Here is a 22,010-nt window from a genome sequence, read left to right on the forward strand (position 1 = left end):
ACTTTTTGGAAGTAAGGCGTTCTCTTTTGTTGATTTGATTACAATCTTGATGTCGAAACTTCGTGTCGAGCATGAGCCTCCTGTCTGTCGGCTTGATTTTCCACTTTGTGTTCTTCAATTCCAAGTAATGTGAATTGAAGAGAATCAATGAAGGGATCGATTTCTTTTACTGAGTAATTCAATACTGTCCCGCCCAACGTTGGCAGCAAACACTAAGGCACACGCCTATGAAACAACTTTATTCTATCAGTGATTCAACTTGATCGACTTCCAGATCATGTCCTTTATTTCAGACCTATCAACACATGTGCCCAACCGAAGTCGGGGGCAAATCTACTATGAGGCAGGCAGGTGATTCTCCTATTAGTATCCAAGGCTCTATCTGCATCTGGCTAATACATAGGCTGGCCAAAACCAAAGCAATGTACCCAAAGCATTGGTGATTCCCCTCACGTCTCTCTCGCATCTCTTCTGGCTCTTTTCTATCGTGTCTCTCTCTTCTAGCTCTTTTCTTTAGCTCGAGATTTGCTCCACAGACATCGAATAGAGTTCTAAAGGCTCGAACAAGGCTCGACAATCGAGCAAGGCCTCCGCCTTCTCTGTCCGTCCGTCGGTCGATCGGACGGAGCTTTCTCTTCCTCTGGCCTTCGCCTTGGCCTTTTCTCTTGGCGTTCGAGGAGAAATTACTCAGGCTTACTCTCGACGACCCCCCAAAAACGAGGGGCTCAGTTCGACTCGAATGTTCAAGCATCGTTATTACGTCGTTTGACTTTGGAGACTCAAGAACAATTGCAGCCCACGTTTTCTCAGCGTAGGCCCGATCACAACCCCATCTCATAAAAAGACGGCCTCCGTTGTTTCTCCCGTTCTTCGGAGTCACCTATTCACGTTTGGTGCCGGACTAGTAGCGCGTTTCCCATTGTATACCGTGTCTACCCACAGATCTGGGCGGTATCGTGGGCGGCACCAGTCAAATTATGGGCGGTGATGCTGTTGTTGTTGTAACTGTTTGTTGTGGGTTTTGACCTGACCACGGTGCTTCAATACCATATCCGATCGATTTGAAAGTGCTTCGCGGGATCGGGCAAAGGGGAAATTGCAATTTCTCAGCGATTTCCTGTCAATAAATCTCGTTTCCTCTCAAGAAGAACTTAAAGAAAGGTGCTTCGTGTGGCTATAAGACCGGGCCACGAACCAGGGTGGGCCGTCTTTCTAACTACTAGACCTATTCCTCGACAGATACGCACTCAAACGTGAACAGTGTTATCCGTGTTATCCGTGTTATCCATGAAATTTGGACAGAGAGAAGAAATGCCCGCTTTTCCCACCACTCTGTGATTTATGACGGAATTCAAGAACCATCCCGAGAGCCGAGACCCGACACCCGCCGAGACCCGAGTCGAGAGGTGTGAGCCCATGAAGTCCTAGATAAACTCACCAATCACTTGAGGGTAAGGCCGGAATAAAGTCCCAAGATTCGCTCGCCTTATATTCTGAATCAATGAAATCCCATCTTGATTGAAAAATAAGGGCTCTTGGGAGGGAGGCAGACGAGAAAGTACAGATAGTGCTTGGGCCATTTTACTGGAAAGAGGGCCATATTTTATTACTGGTTTCAATGGATGGTTTGAAGCGCTATCAAAGCCTTTGAAGAGGGCTGTGGAGGGCCTTCGAATTTGGAATTTGTATTGATTATTATTTCGAAGAAGTTGGGAGGAGATGGCGTAACAGAGTGTCTCGTCAAATTTTCATGCGTCCAATCTACTATTTTTTCCTCTTAAATCTAAATTGAGAGGATTGCCAAATGATTGCCTATCGAAATAGCACTTCAGTTTGCAAATGCTGACAAAGTTTGAACAATCATTGGGTTTTGGCAATATCAGAGCCAAGGAGCAAGGCCTTCGAATGTTATCGCTCTCAATTCCTGCTTGTAAAACAGCTTTACTTTGAAATCAATGAGGTTAGCCCTTCGAGTACTCTGAAACTCGACACCAGGTTCTAATTGAACACAAATTGAAGGTTGAGCTTTTGTTTCATCATTGATTGAATCTCTATTTGAAACATATCGAGTACACGTATTGGAAAATAGAAATTTTACCATAATGAAATGCAATAGAATGAAGGACACAATTTTGAACGCTGGAAAAAAAGATCTAAGGAGAGTGTCACCACAAATTATGAGTTCGCTACATTGTTAAAAAAACATAAATTTTATATCTAGATTCTCTAAAGCAACCTGGCCTTGAGAGACATATTTTAAAGTTGTATTTCTTGAACATGTGTTCCAAGTATTTTAGTGAACAAGGAAGCACGCTGTGGATTTGATACAGGCATCTTACAAGAGATGGACTATCTAAAGGAGAGCAAGTACCGAAAAATGGTAGACTTCAAAGTTAAAACCAAGTAGCCGAATAAAACTTTGAAGTGGAAGAATATGTAACTTTATTTCTCATCGCTTTGAATTATTTGCAAATCAACAATCTCTCCAACAACAGGCGCTTTAAAATTTGCGTGTTGCGGGTTCATCAATTTTCCTGAATTCAGAACTATGTCGGATCATTTACTTTCGTTTGATTTTGGTAGAATACTGATTTTCGAACACTTGCATAAACCATACCTTTGGGAGAATGTCTGAATTACTTTCAAGTTTTAGAGGCAGTTCAAAATCGTATGTATACACCAGCAAAGACCCAAGTTACTTTACTTTTTGACCGGTAATTGGATTTCCGCTTGAATACCCCTCAAATCTTATAAGCTTGATTAGAGCTGAATGGGGAATTTAAAACATCAGGTAATTCAAGTGGTAAATCAAAGCCGGCGTATCATGTTCTTGTGTTAAAAGGGAATATTGAAAAGATGCTCATTGTTTTGGAAGTGATTCTGGTCGTAAACCAACCCTAAAACCACGGGCCTGCTCGCCATGGAGCGAGCTCATTGCTACTAAAGAGGCTTTGCAGGTATCTTTATTTGACATGATTTTGCAATTGAGAACATTCTGAAAAAAACGACTTTATAAAAAAAGGAGGTCATCTTAAAACACTTAGTTGATTGAGCATAAACTTATTGAGGCTATTTTAGAGACAGGCCTCCATTTCGGTCGGTCAAATTCTTCAAACCTTAACGAGGTACATTTTTTGTTGACTTTTACATGGTCTTTTTACAAGGGATTAGGGTCACCAATCTAAAAGCATCATTGCATCCTGTAATTGAGATGAGAATTTCATCGAACAATCGAGTTCTTTTTGAGTCGATTTCATTTCGCTCCTGAGACATTTTATGATTATCTTGAATTGTTCACAGCGGTCCATGCTCTTCGAGAAGTACTCGGAGAAACAAAATGGCATCCCTGACTTTCTCAACATCCTCCGTATTCATCATCGATTTTCCAATCACTTGAATGGACTCGAAGTCATTGATTTTTTTTGAGCTTGAGTTTCAAATCTTGTCCAGACTCTCGAGACGTCCTTGAATTGACGAACCGGGAAAGGATTTCGGTCGGCAGATTGAAACTTCAAAGAAAAAGAGACCTGGACAGCTGCCAGTTAATATATTCCTACATACTGCACTGCACAGTGTGCACGGCTTGAAGTTTGCACTGTACCCCTGTACGTATATAAAACTGGATCAACTCCTCGTCCGCCAATCTTGTTCATATGTCGCGAAAAAAAAATCAGGAGTCAAGACATGAACCAAATGCGAAATTTTGCTGTCCGATCCGCCAAATCGCACAGCGGGTAGTTGGTAAGATTCAAACAAAATTGAGATTACCCATGTCCAAATCAGGCCCCGTTTGGCATATAAATAACTGGGATTCAAAAAAATGTGTCTCTTCGTTTCGCACGTCATCCATGCACGAGAAATGAATGAAAATTCGTGTGGAGCTTAACTTTTGGCCTGGAGAAGGCGAAATGTCATTGAGCTCACCACGTGGAAAACTTCCTCAGAGTGCCATTGGTGTCGAGTAAATCACTAACTTACACTTACTAACTTATCAGATTGTATATGAAGAGGAGCCACAGTGTGACGACGGCCGTGTTGAAATCAGAGAGAACAGGGAAGTGCATTGGGATAACTTTCAAAAGGGGAAAGGATGAATATTTTGAGCGCCAACTGTGAGAGGAGGGAACAGAGAAAATTAACTTGATCTACCTCTCGTGCAAGAGGGTATCTAGTCATTTAGTATGTGGTATCATTTGGGGAAAGTAGATCATTGAAAAGGCTGCCATGTTTTCCTTTGGAAATGAATCTTTCCCCTTTTGAGTGACACTCGACCATTTTCCACTCGTTTTAATGGAGCCACTCTCGTCATTGGGCATCCATCACAGGACTCCACTACCGAAGTGGTGGATTCACTCCGAATGAGCTTAGTCGTACCCAAGCCATAGACGGCACTTTTTGCTCGCATTTATATTTTGCTTTCTACATAGGATGTGTGTTCTCAGAACAAGTTGAATCAAAACGGTACTTTCAAGTGATGAACGATAGCCTTTAGTTGTAAGAGTTTACTTTCGGGTTTTTCCAGTTCGTTTCATTGTCGCCAAAGGACGAACGAATCTGGCTGAATATGAGCTCTGAACTGAAAGCATTGATACCCTTCTGTTTAAGAATGATTAATGTGGTGGAAAATAAATTAATCTTTAAATGAAAGAAGCAACCACTTGGATTGATATACACGCTACAAAAGTTCACAAAAGTTCTATCTTCCTCCATGCATTACAAATCCAGATAAGATTTTTGATGAAAGAGCGTCTTTGTCTTGGCCCAAAGTGGAATTTCGAAAAATCGTTTAAATTTGTACGATCATAACAATTTGAAAATAGAGCATGGAAAATGAGTGAGGTCCTAATGACTGTAATACGTTTCGTGTTTCTGAAGGGAGAAATGTTGAGTGATTAAGCTTGCTCCAACTTTGCAAAAAATAAGTCTGTGCAAACCTCCCTAGCTTCGTTTGACGGCCTTAGGAACGCTGTCGTTGAATGTGGGCCTCAAATTAAATGGAATGTCACAACGCAAACTTACGTAAGCGAACTGCAATTTTTTGTTTCGTGTCGCAAAAGCCTGAGCTCAAAGAGTGCTTGACAAGGCATAACCGAAATCCTCAAACGTTTTCTTTTGTTCGAACAACTGATGTTCAAATGAACAAATCCTGGTACGTAATGTCAGGTACCTTTCAATTGACACAAAAAAACCTCAGTTTCAATAATTCATAATTTGAAAACTAAAGTCAATATACCGGCCGGTAGTTCCAAAGCCACCTTGGCCATTACCAGAGGAGGCAAGTAAGCCTGGTTTCTTTGATCCATTTTCATGAGTAGTCAAATGGCAGTAGTTGAGCATTTTGGTTGCTTTGTGTGCTTCTACTGTAGTATCTACTACATGGATGGCTAGTACCTACTACATACGTAGAACGTGTTCCTCACAACAGAGCTCTGAATGGCGCCGTTCCGCTTCTGATCCATTCTGAACAACAAAGACCCGCTGAAGTTCTTTTGCCCCGGAAAATGAATAATGATTCGAGAATGATATGTGTAAACAAATCGACGGCACTTTTATTCGGGATTGTGTTTTCCCTCTTCCATCTCCTGCCACAAAGATAGGAAGGGTTTTAAAATGAAGGGCCCCTTCCCCTTTGCCTTGGCGCAAACAGGCCGGAGAGTGCCCACCTATTCATGATGGATCAAAGTGCTTCCTCAATGGCACACGCTCTTATGGAATGAACACTTATGCCCAATATGCAATCTCCCACGCCAATTCAGTGAATTGAACCGGCAAACGGCTCTCTGTTCACTGTGGCAATCCTAAAGCTCATATGAATACAGTTTAGCATTAATAAAGCATCGGAAATCAAAGACAAACTTCAACATTGATACAGTGCCAGGGTTTTGTAGTCCTTTTCTCCGTCATTGAGGGTACAATCCTTGAGTATGCTTTCCAAGAGAAAATTTTGCATAAAGTTCCAAGGAACAGAAATGGAAAGAATCCTCTTTTGTCGTTCGATCCAAGGCGTTCTCTCGTTCATTCACACACAATTTGTGCTCAAAGTAATTTTGAAATAGTTTGGGCAGACGACAGCATCCAAGAATTCATTTCCAATGAATGATACGTTTCTTTGAGAGCTACTGAAAGACTAGCCATAAAAAAGCAAAAAAAAAAAAGTAGGATCTTGCATTGCCCAGACCCTCAAGTTGATTTAGTGATGTTCCATTTTTCGAACTTTCCTTGTCTGCTGGAACTCTGCTAGCTGCCGGATTTTTGAACAAGATTTGTTTGAATAAAAAAAAGACAAGCTGACATTCCAAAAACCTTCTTATTTGTCATATCTACTGACGATTCTACAAACACAAAACGTAACTTTTCATTCGTCCACTTTGAAATAAGGAGTTAACAGTTCTAGTAGCAAGTAAAGTGTATGTGCTTTCAAATACAGCCTTCACACTTTCAGGCAGGCAAACCTATTAGGGAGATGGTAGTTTGATAAGAAAGTTGGCAAGAACAAAGAAACAGGAGAGAAAAAGGTACCGCCGCTAAAAGGGTTCTCGCCAATATCAATATAATCGATTGCGCTCAGTTGGCCCTACAAAAAGATTCGTCCCACTTGGGTAATATCCCTGACAAGCCATGGGAAAAGTTGGAACACAACTTCGGAAAATCAGGCCTTGACTTGGCGTTTTCTCCTTTCTCAAGTCACTCTTCTCCTGAAAATTGTAACTGGTTTCCACCCATTGGCAGTGTTGGTCATGGCGGATGAATTAAAAACTGAAAGATTGGATCATGCCATGCTCACTCACACACTCGCTCACCATCGTTTGTTCAATGTGTGTCGGGCTCTAAAACCGACCAAGAAGGTCTTAGGTGGATTTGATCGCACTCCCCGAGCGTTCCTCCCTCCCGCGTAACTTCTGCTCGAGTGCCAAGATCATATCTGATGGCTTTTGTACATGATGGATGAATCGTATGGAATAGAATAGATCGTGAGGGCCAGAGGGAAGAGATTCCCCAAGTACCGTATAGGCCCACCCAAGGACTTGCACGATACAGACACACGTCAAAAGTAGGGCCCTCATTTCCAAGGAAATTCATTAACATTTTTTATGGGTACCAAACACGATTTCCGTAAAGACCTTGGGAACGTTCCAAAGCTTATCGAGAACTCCGAGAACGAAGAAGAGAACGAAGAGGAGAACGAAGAGGAGGAGCAGGGAGCCAAAATTCCCCCTGCCGTTCCTATGAAAACGATAACGACTCTAATCCGAGTCGAATTATGCAAATTCACTGTGAAGCCCACGCCTCGTCTCTTCGTAGCCTTCAAAAGTGGTTTACTTTGTGATTTTCAATACGTTGACAATTCCTGGCTTTACCGTCCTCAGAAGGATAATCTGGAGGTGAAAGCTGGGATACCCATAATTTAAAGGCATAAACCAGGAGGTCGGAAAAGCCTGGGCCTCAATCGTTGAAAAGACAAGTCCCCAGCAAAATTGCCGTGTTTGAGAGGGTTTGGGAAAATGGACTAGCACTACCAAACATCAAATGTAATCAACTAAGAAGCGCTGTTATGGATTTATCTTTTTATACCCTTTCATTTCGAGACATTTGTTTTGTTAAATTTGTCTCTCAAGTACCCTCACCCCTCCCTTTTGAGATGATTCATTGGTCTGATGCAAAAGGAGGGGCCTTCCTTCTGTACCTATAGAGCTGTCTTTGCTCTGAAGCTTGACGCTACTTGTAGCCGACCTACTCGTATTTAGAGCGAGTTAAGCGGAAAAAAGGACTTTAGGGGCCCAATCATTGGCCTTAATCCGATGATTTTGCTCCGCTTCACAATACAGGGCGCCTAATTGGCTGCCTCCTAAGGACGCTTTCTTCCCACGGGTTCAAGGGTATTCTCCTTGAAATGATATAGGTAAACGAGAGTTTATGTGCATCCCTAATGCATGAAGTAAACGTAATGCAAAGCTGTTCAGGGTTGAACCATTTTTTTCCATGGAGCGAGGAGGAAGTCGAGATCTGTTTATGACGGTGAAATATTGATGGGGCTCTCAGAGGGGGCAGCCTGATCTTAAAGCCTACCTTGGTGAAGACCTTTTTGAGCTTTCTCCATTTGGAAAAGCCAAGCGCTTAATAGCACTATGATTCTCTTTGAGCTGATATCAGTTATTGGAGTCAACATCTTGAGCTCTTGCCTAGCTCGGCACAAGTAGATAATGATGCTTGGAATAGGATTCCTAGATCCCATCCAATGCATATGCTCCTGATTGGACAAACCAACGAGCGACCTCTCATTCCCGGATAACTATCGTCCCAGTAAGTATGGCATTTGCAGTTCCAGATTTTTTTTTGCCTTACTTCGGTCCCAGTTTTCGATTAAGAGTTTTGGAACAAGAGAGCTCGCTTCCGGCCCACGGCCCCCCAAGTTAATAAGTACAATTGTGTCGGAGAAATTGGTTGGCTCTTTACCCTTAGGCACTTTGGAGCCAGTCAGATTACGAATAGAAGTGCAAGGAGAATGAGTTTTCATTTTGTTTGATGTTTGCGGCGACAGGAATGAATCTACTCGAATGAAGGCCAACCATACGATACTTCGTATGTGCGTCACACTTACAGTGTAAACCAAAAAGTTGCAAGTCGACAGTAAGCAAGAATTAAGCCGATTATAGTTAATGAAGTTTGACGAATTCAAGGTAGCTTTCCTAAGAGACTTCGATTAAGCCTCGGCTTGGGTGGCCTTCAATCTTTGGGGCGTTCAGTACACACCGTAGTAGCCCAACAAGCAGCCCAGCTTCCGGTGAAGAGCTATATAATCCATGAATGGAACGTAATTTAAATCAGTAACCAGGCTCAAGAGATTATACTCTCCATAAATATTATTTCAATACGCATCAATGAATGGAAAATACAAATATCTAGTACACCACAATCTTGATAGGGACACTAACAAAAATATAAAATATGACTTAGAGGGCACAAGGGGGACATCTGATCCCGACGATTGTATCTCAAGAGAACAATATGTACATCAAGTGTCAAGTGTGACCCATTTTTTTGATCATTTCTTTAATAATCGCCTTTTCAGAGCCATGCCTCATGGCGATATATCTTTTTAAAAAAGGCCTATCCAGGGTTTATTACCAATGCCCAACGAGATTTATTGTTTGTTTTCTTGTTCCAGGTTTGACTAGTTTTTGCCCCGGAATAATGGCCTCCCCATCCACGACGATCGATTCAGCGCTAATGGAGAAACAGGGTGCTCCCATCAATGGGAGTGCCACCACGAGCACCCTGGCGCCCCCCTTGTCAGTCGTAAATTGTTCCATTTTCGAGCCCATTCCTTATTGCGATACTTGGGATGCGTTCTTGGACAAATACTCATTGGCCACGGAAGGCATTGGCTTGTTCATTGTGGCCATTATTGGCATCTTGGCCAACTCTCTCTCCATTACCATCTTGGCCCAACGAACGATGAAGACTCAGATCTCCGCGTTGCTCATCACGTTGGCCGTGTTTGATATCATGTTCCTGTTTTGTACATTTCCTGTCTTCACTGTCAATTCGGCCAACAAGTTCGTTGGGTACTTAAACCAATGCATTTATCCTGAAGGTAAGTAAGTGCAGGGCTCAGTCAGTCAGTCAGTCAGTCAGTCAGTCAGTGGGCATGACAAGCAGGTACTCATGGCGCAGTGACTCGGACATCGATTTTGGATAGGCTAATATGCAAATGCTGGATCTTGTGTGGATATCTCGAACGGATAAGCATATGTCCCGTCAGGTTCAGATAAAATCAACCGCACTTGGGCTAATGGGAAGCTTTGCAAGCCTGGATAATTGTCGAGGTTTGTCATCCCTACTCTTCTTCGTGAACATGCCCCTGAGGTTTATTTTGTTGGGAAATTAACGAATGAGTTTGAAAGCTGGCGGTCCTTGATGGAAATTGGCCGGAAGGCAATTGGTGGCTTACGCTTTCTTGCGTTCTTGACTGAGGCTTAGTAGACGTGATGCAATGCCATCTTGATCAGGCTCCTTCGGGCTGTAATCATGAGGCCCAACCTCAAAGAATACATATATGGGATGCATATGTAAATTGGATAACCCGCTTCTTTTTCTTCACGGGATTTCTCGATCACTAGGAACCAAAGAGGCTACCTCAACTGGTATAAGGTAGAATCCGTAGAATCCCTCCATAGAACATACATATGGCCCAGGGACTCAGGGTGACCTCGTCTTGTGTTTGTCATGCCATTGTAAATACCGTAGAAATGGAATGGAAGAGGATACACTCTCAAACGCGCGTGGAATCTCTAAATTAAATTCTGGCTAGAATGTTTACACAGACGAGAATCTGACTTGATTGTTGGGCTATTTTTGGACATGGGATGCTGGGATGAACTGTGGCCTCCCTCTTCCTCTTCTGTCTCTTGTCGTTCTAAAAGCGATTTTATTGTTAGTGGCTAGTACAATTAACAGGAACCACTCGTACGACTGTTTCTGAAATTAAAAAAGCCTTTTGATATGTTGACTATCCAACTTGTTCCAAATATGGAATCAAAAGGTTCCTAATTTGAGTTTGCTTGGTCTATTAGTTACCTACCTCTCTGATTTATTTTTAATTAAGAAATTGTCCGATGGGTCCTGCATTTTCAATACAATGCAACCTTTGAAAACAATCTAGATCAAACTAGAATATTGCAACCCTAACTGAAAAAACGAACTCACGCCATGGGCCACCAAACCAATCGAGGTTAGATATACCCCTGTGGCCTTTGTTTGGACAGGGTAGCTCATTGACACTGGTAGGTGAAACGCTGCTTGTGGCTTTCTATCCGTACACGCACACATACTTATATAAAATGAACACTTTTAAGGGCTGATCTTTGATCGTTGGTGTTGCTGCATGTGCGTCTTGATTAATGATGTCAAAGCCTGACGCTTGCTTCAACCCGGGGGCAACCGGCCGGTTCCATTACCCTTGGCCGATCCAATTCAATTTGGGTGCTCGCCCTTATGTCTCTTCTCTTATTCTCACTCCTTGGGTTGATTCATTGTTATGATAACAAGCTAGGCTGATTTGGAAAGCTCTTCCTTGAACGATGCTTTGAACGGCCGGAGAAGAAGAAGTAATCTCTCTCTCCATTCATTAATTGCTATGATTCAGCGAAATCTGCACCTGGCATTGGCTCAATAAATCCTGTGGAATAGGCGTCAGAAATGTTCCAGATTCTGGGTGGCACGGAAAGCCAAAACTCATTACCCACGAGCACTTGTCTCATCGGGTGATTAGAGTTGATTTCGCTCTGAAGGCTTTTCGCAGAAGCAACAACGTCTAAAGGTCGCATCAAAGGCCGCCACCGAAAATTGTCTCGTTCCAGTTGTTGGCACTCAATGCTCGCGACCTTATCATGTGACAGTTGTTGAGGGCTGAAAGTAGCAGGAGCACATTTTTTCTCACGTTCCAACGACAAATCGACAGTTTCTCAGCTGCCTTGGGTTGACGAGAAAGTTCAAGAGAAAAGACTCGATCGGCACGATTAACTTCTATCTTCAAACATGGCCCATTTTTTTGAAGTGGTGGCCAATAATGGGGGCAGAAGTAAAACCTTAATGACCATTCGGTTTGTAACAAATCCCATCAATTAGTGCCAAGAAGATGGATCTGGTTATTGCTTCACGATCATGTCAACAAGCTTGAAGACCATCAATTTCTCATTGGTTCGATCTTCTGTCGTCGATTGGGAGAAGGGGACATGACATGTGCAATCAGTTTTACAGGGTCTAAAAATACGACAATTCGTGCCCAGTCGATACTCAATATCTAGATATACAACAACGTAGCCAATGAAAACAGGAGGGGATCCACATTCCAAGGAGAAATTGCCACCTCATTTTGGAAAACAAAAGCTTTGTTATCGCTATGGAGTGGTAGCATTATCACGTCAAGGTTTTCCATGCGCGAATTTCGTATGAATAAACCCAAAAACCCTGCCTTTTTCCAAAGCTTCTCAATTTCTTCAGGAACATTATTTTTTTTTTGAAATATTGTAGAATAGTTCTTCTGTGTTTGAAGGCATTCTTGCTATGGACCGAATGTGGGACACGTTGCAGTCAGCCAAGTGTGGAACATAGGATGAATTTCATCATCGGTCAGTCTCTGATTTTGGAATGGAACAAACGAATTTCAAATGTGTCAAGAGTTCTCCGAAACGAGAAAAAAATGCGAAAGTCGGCATTGAGATCATGTAGCATTATCTCGAATTTTTAAAAGAATATTTCACAAAGTAAAGAACAAGATGAATCTTCAATTTATCAGAAATTTGAAATTTATTTCTCACAACACAAAGGGGTTAGAATCATAAGCCAACGAATTAGAGAATTGTTGTTACAGCCTAGACCTTGAAAGGTTCAATTTTGCAAGTCCTTGAAAAAGTGCTATTTTGCCGAAGAGCCAACCAAATTATTTTAGCTCAATTACCTCTGTAAATAAAGAACTTGAGCAAACGCAAGTTCGTTAAGCCATTGAGAATTCGTCAAAATTCTTCAGAAGCTCTCGACGGCCTTGAAGAGCCTCTTCCGCTTTGGGGAAGTATTCAAGGCTCGTGTCCGTAGACCTAAGGCCTTTGAACCAAAACATTGAATTCCCCTAAAATAGTCAATTATCTCTCACATTGATAGGGCCAATGAAAGATGATTACATGTTGACGTTAATTATACCGAAGGGCCGGCCTCACACTAGGGCAATCAATCTATTGCCGTTGTTCTAGAATCGAATCGACAGCAACTTAATTCAGTCAACTTGCTTGTACCTTATGATGAAGTATCCAAGAGGCTCCCCAAGGCCCCCCAGGCCCTGATGTCCTCCCTGAGAATTGGGACTATTTAGATGTGAACAAGAAGCTATATTTAGTGTCGTCACATTGTATTGGATTTGTGTGCAGGAGGCAAAATGCTTTGAATGACAAGCCAGCTGAAGGTGAATGAAACTAGAAATCGTATCAGTGTGTTTAGCCTTGTACACAGAAGTGTGTAAGAAGTCTATACATGTACAACAGATTATTTGATTGGAAATGAGTGCACATGTCAGTGAAGGCAATTTGATTCATGTCACACTTGGCATTGCTTCAAGACAGGTGAAGTTGAAGTTGGACCCTATCAGTATGTTTCTAGGGATGCTCTTCGATTACCAAGTATAACAGCAACGATTTTTCCAACTGAATAGAATTCCCAAAAGGAACATTTTGGGCCAGGGTTTCTCCTTTTCATTTTTGAACTACGTACGGGACGAGATGTAGGATATTTTTGGGTTAACGATTCGATTCAAATATGTAGTCACAATGGCTGATGAATAAAAGTCGAATATTTCAGAAATTCAAATATTTTCACACAAGCATATCAAGATCAAACGAAATGCGGACTGAAAACTGTTTCAAATGAACAAGACTACGTATGTCTATGATTGATTAGTCATCAAAGCAAGAAACTGTGTTAAGTGATATTGATTTGCTCCCAATAATTGTTGAAGTCCTCACTCCTCAAAAGTACTGTAAGTAAGCCTTTGCACTACATTTCATAACTCATCGCTCTTTTTATAGGTCTCCTGGTAGTAAGGGGTAAATGTAATTTCAACCAGACTTGAATTACATGAAAATGGCCTAATGATAATAATTCTATATTAATCCCAAGTCAACCGGGTTCGCCCATCTCTCTTTGGTGTCTCTCGTTTTTTAGACAAGGTGACGAGTCCCTCAAAAGCCAAGCTCATAGATTAGTCATCAAATTGCCGATATATACCGTCGGGCACATGCTTAGAATTTGAAGTGATATTGTCATAGCCCTCTCTCTGTTTTCACTTCATGAGACATCCAGCGGGGCCAGAAAAGTCTCTTCGTATTTGAGCTCATCATCAATAAGAACAATGACAACAACATGTGAACCTGTCCGAGCGTACCAAAGCATTGGTCTTTGTTTTTCCAGAAGACCCGTGGTCCCTGCTCACCCCCGGAATGGCCTATGTTTACAAAGTGTCGTTGCCGTTCCTCTACGGATTTGTCCACGTCTCCAAAGTGGGGTCGGTGTTTACCACGTTGGCCGTGAGCTTGGAGCGATATTTTGCCGTGTGCAAACCTTTGTGGATTCGGATTCGTCGTTGTCATCCCGCCAATTACATCGTCATTGTCACTTTGTTTGCATTTGGATTCAATATCACCAAATTTATGGAGTTTGAGGTAAGGATGGACACTACGTCATTCATTAGTGACCAGCTGAACACTGTGGTCACCATTTCTTTTATGCATCGAATAGCAGTTATGCCTTTAGCGTTATTTAAAAAATATTAATGTCGTCTCTCCACATTGAATGGTGTTCAGCTGTTTTCACTTCGTGAACCACGTGTTGTCTCGTTTGAATGGGAGAGGGGATCGAAAAAAACTAGAAAGGCAACTCTCGTGTTCAAGTCCATTTAAAAGGTCAATTCTCATTAATCAGGGTTGAATGAGCCAACAAACTTGACTCACTCGGAAAAGGATTGAGCGTTGTCGACATTTTCTGGCAGAACTCGCCCTTGCTTTGTCCTTGGAGCGACGACGATGACGACGACGACATCCGTACATACTTACGTACGTCCATGTAAAGCTGCCAGAAGTAGGTCGTGGAAAATGATGGTGGTGCCACGTGATTTCTTTGGAGCAACTTCAGTACATAGTTCAGAACCGTTGATGGGGAATGGACTTCAATTCAGGCTTACTTTTCTCATCTTTTGACTTGAAGCTCGTCATCGTCAATTGTTTAACGTGCTCGTTCTCTCTTAGCATCATGGTCGGGTGGCGATGTAAGTCATCTGATTATTCGCCTGAATGAATTACAATTGAAAGCAGGATTCCCCCCTAGGTGAATAAATGTGGCACTTCCGGGATCAGAGCCCGTACTTTAAGGCTCTCTCTATGAACTTCGTCGACCCCCACGTTCCCTATGTGTGTATATATCAAAATGCTTCGGGGCGGTGGAAAGCCATTGCTCAGGTTGCACTTCGGCTTTCTAAGTGATCAATGGAAACAAAAACAAACTTTCCTACTTCAAAAGGCTTTGAAATAAGCTTCAAAAGTTTGCTCTTCTCTCTCTCAAGGTTGGACATTTTCGTCCGACGTACAAGTGTCTCAAGTGTGCCAGAAGCCGGGCTTGGGAACTCCAATTCATATTTAGACACGAATCTGTCGTCTCAAACAGATTTGATGGAAAAAAACTCGAAAGGCCACCATCGATTTTCACTTGTTAACTGTCCATAGATTAAGCGGTTCTTTTTCACTGAGTTTCAGTTATACCTACATCAACTTCCAACCGTGGCTAAAGATCAACACGTACCAATCTATTTCTAATCTGGTCGGGCGTTGGTGGGAATAAATCAACTACCGGATATTGTTGACAAACTGACGAGCGATTAATTGAATCACCAGTACAAACAGAGGGCAGGAAATCAGGAATCATGCTCGTGTTGGGCAGGAAACCTCAGACTAGACAGATAGACAGCCCGTCCAACCCCCCAAACACGTAACATCTGGAGGATATTCAAACGAAGCCTATCTACAGAGTATGTACTTCCAATTCAAACATAGGGCCAAAGAATTCAAAGTCCCGGAAAGACCTCTCGAATAGCATCAGTCCGGACTACCATCTCTGGGTGGCCTCTAATTTGCTCATTCGACTTCATTGGCATTTTTGAAATATCTTCAACATTCCCTATAAATGCACGGAAACAATTTCGTCTTCGCCTCTTCCTTGGTTCGTGTTACGAGTTCAAGGACTTATTTGTAAATTACAGAATGTAACCCGGATTGGAAATGCTAGAAGCAAAGGTCACTTGATAATTCCCGTTCGAAAGTTTCGGCGTTGATTCAAGGTGTTGCATGATCATACACAGCTCGCACCTAATCCAAAAGAGTCGTTCGTGGCCCGTTCAGTAAGAGGCTGGTTGGAACAAGGCTCAATCAGTTAGGGTTCTGAAGACTGCGTCCATATAGGACATGTAGATTAAGGGCTGGTTCAGAGCTCAGACAGCCTTGAAAGAGTTGGAACAAGACTTGAGTCACCCTAGGGCTTCTTCTTCTTCTTGTCGGTGGCTTGAGTCGTTGATGGTGGTGTGACAAGTTGGTCAGTAATTCGGTCATGAACGGACGTGAATGAAGAAGACCAGTCAAGCCAATGGCATTGGGGTCAAATATATATCACGTTTTTGACAGCCATTTTCCGACCACTGCCACCAGATTAGAACCAAGACAGCTGCTTGACGGCCACAGCCAAAGGCTGAAGACCCCGACTCGTACTTCAGAATCGGGTCCAAATCATGATGGAACTGTCACATGACGAGACAAATTAATGACAATCTGGGCAGCTCGTTTTTGCACGCCCCCAAAATGGCAAGGACTTGAAAGTAGGCTAAGCGGAGATATGAGCTCACGTGTTCATTTCGAGTTCACAGGAGTGGTTGTGAATCTTAGTCATTAGTCATAAATAACGGGAGGAGGCTTGCTTGTCTCCCACCTCGTCTCTCCCGCAGATCCGTCATGATTGTTACAAGAGCCGCGAAATCTCTGAGCCAAGATTAGCCCATTAAATATCTTGCTGCCGAAGGTGACCTTCAAGGCCAATGAGAGTGACTGATTCTCCGTAGCACGTAGCACCCCCTCAGACTGAGCATCAGCGTCCATTCCCTGGGCGGTGTTTCTTTATGGTGGATGCGATTTCTGCCAGTTTGCGAGTGAAAAAGGGGTCTACTCCTCCCTCCACTCTTTTGTTGGCCAAGGACGTCCATCATCGAGCTTGACGCGAAGGCCCTTTTTGCGGCGGCCTTCGGACCACTGAACACATGGCTGGAACACGATTCTGAGTCGGATTTCCAGCGAACTGTGTGGATTCCACTTTTGGCACGGAATGCTCGTTTACAATAATCACTCATACACCTGGTGGTTCCTTGGATTCGTACGAATTGCTCGCCAAGCTTTCGATTCCGAGAATGAGTCGACATCATAATCCGATGGAATGGGATTCAAACAAGTGGATGGATGCTTGCCATTCTTAATTGTACACATTCCACGCATAAAAAGAAATCCAAATTGTTCCACTCCGACATGTGTTCGGTCCAATGATTTTAGAGTCCTTTGAGTCGTTCATGGGTTGTTGATGCTTACTCCACCAGTATTCTCGTTCCAATCATTCATCAAAGAACGTTGACGGGCTCAAATGCAGCAAAACTATTTATATACCAACGCACACTATAGGTATATGCACAACTCACGAGTCTAGTCACCTCAAAAAAGGTCTGACTTTGATGTTCGAAAAAACGATGGGATACCAGACAAGGATTTGGGGTCTCCTTCAGGTTTCAGTCGACTCACATTAGGCAGCTTTTCTTCGTGCTGACTAATTTCCCATTTCCATTTGGAGCACCGCCCACCCACCCAGACAGCCTCCTTTTAAATGATGGACTCGGAGGCCTTGAATTCTTCTTTTGGGGAGGCTCAAGGCCTCTCTCTCCTCTCTTAATCCTATAGGAACAGAACCCACAAATACTAAGGCATGCAAGATAAAAAGGGGGAACAACAACAAAGTGTGGATCTCTTGTGTCTACTTAAGGATTATGAACTCTGAAGGAAGGAAGACAAATCGTGAAAAGACGAATCATTACTGAGCTCGTCTCCGTTGCAGTTGCATTTAGGCCCGCTCATTGAACCCTTACCTTGGAAGAGTTGTGGACTTGAAAGTGTAAAAACTAGAGGATTGTTTTCCCCCTGTTGAGCGGACAAAAAGTCGGTGGCTAAGTTGGATGAACGTCCTTGGGAAATGACAAAGTTTATGAAAAGAAACACATTTCCAGCGGGGTATAAAACCCCCAGAAGAACATTAATCAACAAACACATGGAGAACCAACCTTGGGGAAATGGCTCTTTCGTCCTTGTTTGGGAGTTCTTGTTTCCGTTCGGTTCATCTCGAATCATTTTGACATTCATGACTCACCCGACCAAATCTGGCATTGCATATGAATTGCAGATTTTCGTGCCGTTCCAATATTAAGGTCAAGAGCTCATGATCCCCTCCTCTCCACGAAAAAAGCATTATCAAGATCCTTAAGTTGGGATGCCGGGTGGATTATTCACAAAGCTCTCTTCCGGTCATTATTCTTTTCCTTAAACATATCCGTACTTGCACATTATGTCCGTCCAATTTGGTTCCAAGCTAGTTCCTTAATTGGGCGATGTTCCACGGTACGCGGATCTTTTATTGGTCTCAAAGATCAAAGGGTCATAAATTGGCGAACCAATTTGTTGGAAACATCTTCCGAAAACCCCTCGTCCACTTGAAGCTCAAGGTCGAACGAATCTGGAGACCATGTGAACTAATGAAACACGCCATTTGTTCCGAACCACCTGACTCCGATGCCGTCTATTATCCGCCATTACTGGATTACTCGATCCTCGTCAATATTGAAGAAGGCGTCATTCTTGTTGGCCAAAATGTCGATCAAGAATGTTCACGTCATGTCACTCATCATCAGGGGTCATATTTAATCCACCTTTTTGCCACTCAGGACATGACATATCATAGAGGACATGGGAGATGCACCTGGTGTGGTCAATTTTTACGAGGAAAAACGGCCCGGGCAATTGACCTTGAAGATGCTTGACACTGTATTTGCCACGTGGGAACTTGCAACAAGGGGCAAATTATAAGCGAGTTGTATGCACAAGAAATCACAGTTCATGCATGAATAAAGTAAATAAGCGACATTCGGTGGGGCATTTGTACCTACCAGTCGCTAGCTAGCCCACTTTGCATGATGATAAGCAAACAAGCCTTCGTCTTAGGGAACATGGAACGGCTTTGGTGTCGGAGTGAGTGAGTGAGTGAGTGAGTGAGTGAATGTGAGAGCTTTGAAATAACTTGTGAGGCACGGTGTGAATGTGTGAATACAAGCCCAGGGTCGTCAATACATCCTTGAGTGATGACAAGTGGGCACAAAAAGGCATGAACAACGGGTAAATACTGTTCTGTATACCGACGATTGCTGCTAGTACGACGAATATCTACTGTACGAGCTACGAACGTATCGCGAGAACACCTCGACGTCAACATGAAAGACCGGAGAGAAGCAGGGAAAGTGGCGATAATGAAGTGTTGTGACTAATTCACAGGAATTCGTGCGCATTGCACCCTCTTCTGAAGAGGGTCATGTTGACTTCAGGGCCAAATATACAAGCCCAGATCGACGGGGGAAAAAGGCATATCAGACTAGTTGAAAAGATATCCGGCTTGACAATGACTTCATGCCATTGGATCCATTTCAGACCCAAACGGATAACGGCGTTACGGACATTTACCCGACCTCGATCCGAACCAATATGAACTACATCGTGTATTACAACTTTTGGACCAAGACTCTCGTGTCCGAGTTGTTCCCGTTTGTGGCGCTCTTGTACTTGAACGCTTGCATTTTCCGCGATATTCGTCGGAGCGTCAAAATCCAGAAGAATCTCCGATGCACTCAATCGCAGAAAGAGGAAATCAAATCGGCCAATGTGGTGGTAAGTGAATCCGAGTCATTACCGGGCCTTTCGCATGAATTGGTTTGCCTCCAAAACGGCACAAGGGGAAATTCAAAGACCGACAAATAGCCTGGATCGAACAATACTTAAGCCACAAAAAGTGTCTAGACAGCTAACTCGTGATTGAACAAGAACAACTCTTGCGCTGCCTTAAAATCTGGCAGCCGACTGGGCCAAGAATTAATGGATTCACGCCCAGAAGGAACGAGAAAGGTTGTCTTTCTTTGCACTTCATTCTTTTTTTTTAATCTTCAATTTGCAGGTGGGTGTGGTGGCGTTGGCCATATTTTGTCACTCCTGGAAGATTCCTCCCGATTTGTACGAGGCCTACATCAAGCTCAAAGGCGAATCAGCTGACGATCCGGAATGTCCCGAGGTAGGCGGACATGTAAGTACTCTCTGAACTTCATCACCCTCACTCAAAACTTGCATTGGATTACGGGATATTATGTTACCAAGTATTGCTAAAAAAGCATTAGTTGATTGTATGTTGACTCCAGAGTGGAATTGGGAGAGACCTTGGTAAACATTGTGTGCAAAAAAAGCACTCGTGTAGCTTCACGGAAGCCCTTTCCAACGAGGCCTTATCAAGATCCATTTACACAAACACCCATTTTCTCCCACTCTCTCACACACATACATCATTAACTGGGGAGAATTACGTCCACACTTAATTTTCCACGAAAAGAGGCGCAAGGTCATGGGCAAAAACTAGTCCTTGGGCCCGATGAAGACAAGTCCCTTGGTCCTCAACGGTCCGAGCGCAATTACATTATTCCTTGGGATGGAGGCCTTTTTGTTCGTGCTTAATCTCTGTGGTTCTCGTTACTCTTCCGATGCGTGAGCTTGACATACAATGTCATTGTTTTCATTTGCTTAATTCTATTGGACTGGTCTTTACTGAAATGGAAAAAAGCAGATTGCTTGTATGAGCGCGTGAGTGTGTGTATGTGTGTGTGTGTATGTGGGAGTGCGCGCTTGCGGGTGAAAAACCGACCTTGAGGAACTGGTCTTTTTTCCGTCTTGACAAAACAAACTAAGAGCCCTTCAAGGTCCAGAAAACTCAAACAAGAGATCTTTCTGAACAACTTTGTTTGATCATTCAGGATCGAGAGAGATCACGGGAGTTTCTCGCTCGGCTCCATTCCAATGGGCTCATTTGATTCTTGAGGAATGCGGTTGAACAAGGGAAGTGAGGACGAGTGAATGAAAGAAAGACAGACAGAACGAACGAAAACCGGGAAAGGAGAACGAGAAGACGCATAGAATTAGACAAAAGAACGAGGACTCAGAGACTCAATTCAGAGTCTCTGACCTCTCCCCAATGACAACGAGACTGGGCTCTCGAGTTTCATTGGCACATACGACTGCCAACCCAGAAGGACCCTCGGTCATTCAATCCTCCACCCATGACTGGGGTCCCATCCCCTTTCCACGCCATCAGTCCTAATCAGTACGAGCTTGTTAGAACCTAAACTTCCGCCGAGTTCAAGTAGCGGGATCTCGGTTGTAGGACATCTATGGAACGAGCCACTAATACTCTCTTGTTATCCGTCTCCAATTTCAGACGACAACGAATGTCATTATCGAGATGTTCATCGACACGGGCCATCTCCTGGTGGGCGTGAACAGTGCTTCCAATTTCTTCATCTACCTTATTCTCCGGAAGAACTTCCGTGCCGCCACGAAACGCTTTCTCACGTGCCAACCGGCCCCCGTGGCGAGCAACCATTTCCGTCATCCCACTGTCATCACTCGATCCACGAACATCAGCGACAACGGACTCAATCACTCACCGGTAACTGATGATGAGCTTTGTTCCGAGGAGGAAAATGGCGGACGAGAGATTATTGAAATGAAGAAAATGAAGAACAGGAGGAAAGCAGGAGTTGGAGGCTCGGGAGTTGGAGGCTCAGGAGGCCGAGCCTCAGGAGGCCCGGTAGGCACACACACCAGTAGAGCGCCGAAGAATCGCCAAGGCTTCCTTCACGAGCAAAGTAGATAGCTTCATACGTACGTAGAGTAGCAAGTACGTAGAGTAGTAGTAGAAAAATTAATGGTAGTGAGTAGTTATCTATGTGGTATGTGTATACAAAGGTAGTTTGCAGAATTTTAGAGACTCCCGATTAGCCTATCACGTCCGTTGGGCGGATTTCCGGGATTTGGTTATTTTTGAAGGAAACTTTCGTGATACTTTTAAGGCGTTCTGAACATTGTCGGTGAGTGGGATGGAGTGGATTCGGCCTGATCAAAATTTACTCTTCACCAGAGAGAAGATTTGTCTAGCTAAGTAAGAGCCTTGGTGAAATTCGTGAGCCCATGTAGAGCTGTTTGCTTTGAGTCTTTCCTAAGGATTGCATTGCATTGCTTTTGCTTTTTATCCTGTTTTCTTTGAAACTAAAACTTTGGTACGCGACTATGATTGATTTTCGT

The 22,010-nt window shown here is 43.3% G+C and overlaps 1 protein-coding gene across 6 annotated transcripts in view; it reads left to right on the forward strand.

Annotated features, from left to right (window-relative positions):
• Nucleotides 1-639: 639 nt before the first annotated feature.
• LOC131880189 (FMRFamide receptor-like) overlaps nucleotides 640-22,010 on the forward strand; it is a 30,194-nt gene continuing 8,823 nt past the window's right edge. The window contains exons 1-7 of one of the 6 annotated variants that reach the window (XR_009373239.1): nucleotides 640-1,451; nucleotides 9,167-9,595; nucleotides 13,960-14,210; nucleotides 19,320-19,556; nucleotides 19,840-19,965; nucleotides 21,145-21,375; nucleotides 21,779-21,867. Coding sequence is in view for 5 of the 6 variants with exons in the window: in XM_059226732.1 (XP_059082715.1) it covers nucleotides 9,193-9,595; nucleotides 13,960-14,210; nucleotides 19,320-19,556; nucleotides 19,840-19,965; nucleotides 21,145-21,516 (1,389 nt within the window). In the remaining variant the exon portion in view is untranslated. Of the gene's footprint in view, nucleotides 1,452-9,166; nucleotides 9,596-13,959; nucleotides 14,211-19,319; nucleotides 19,557-19,839; nucleotides 19,966-21,144; nucleotides 21,517-21,778; nucleotides 21,868-22,010 lie in introns of all 6 variants that reach the window. The other 5 variants (XM_059226734.1, XM_059226732.1, XM_059226735.1 and 2 more) reach the window with 5 other exon arrangements.

This window comes from Tigriopus californicus, chromosome 5, assembly GCF_007210705.1.
Source record: "Tigriopus californicus strain San Diego chromosome 5, Tcal_SD_v2.1, whole genome shotgun sequence".
NCBI lineage: Eukaryota > Metazoa > Arthropoda > Copepoda > Harpacticoida > Harpacticidae > Tigriopus > Tigriopus californicus.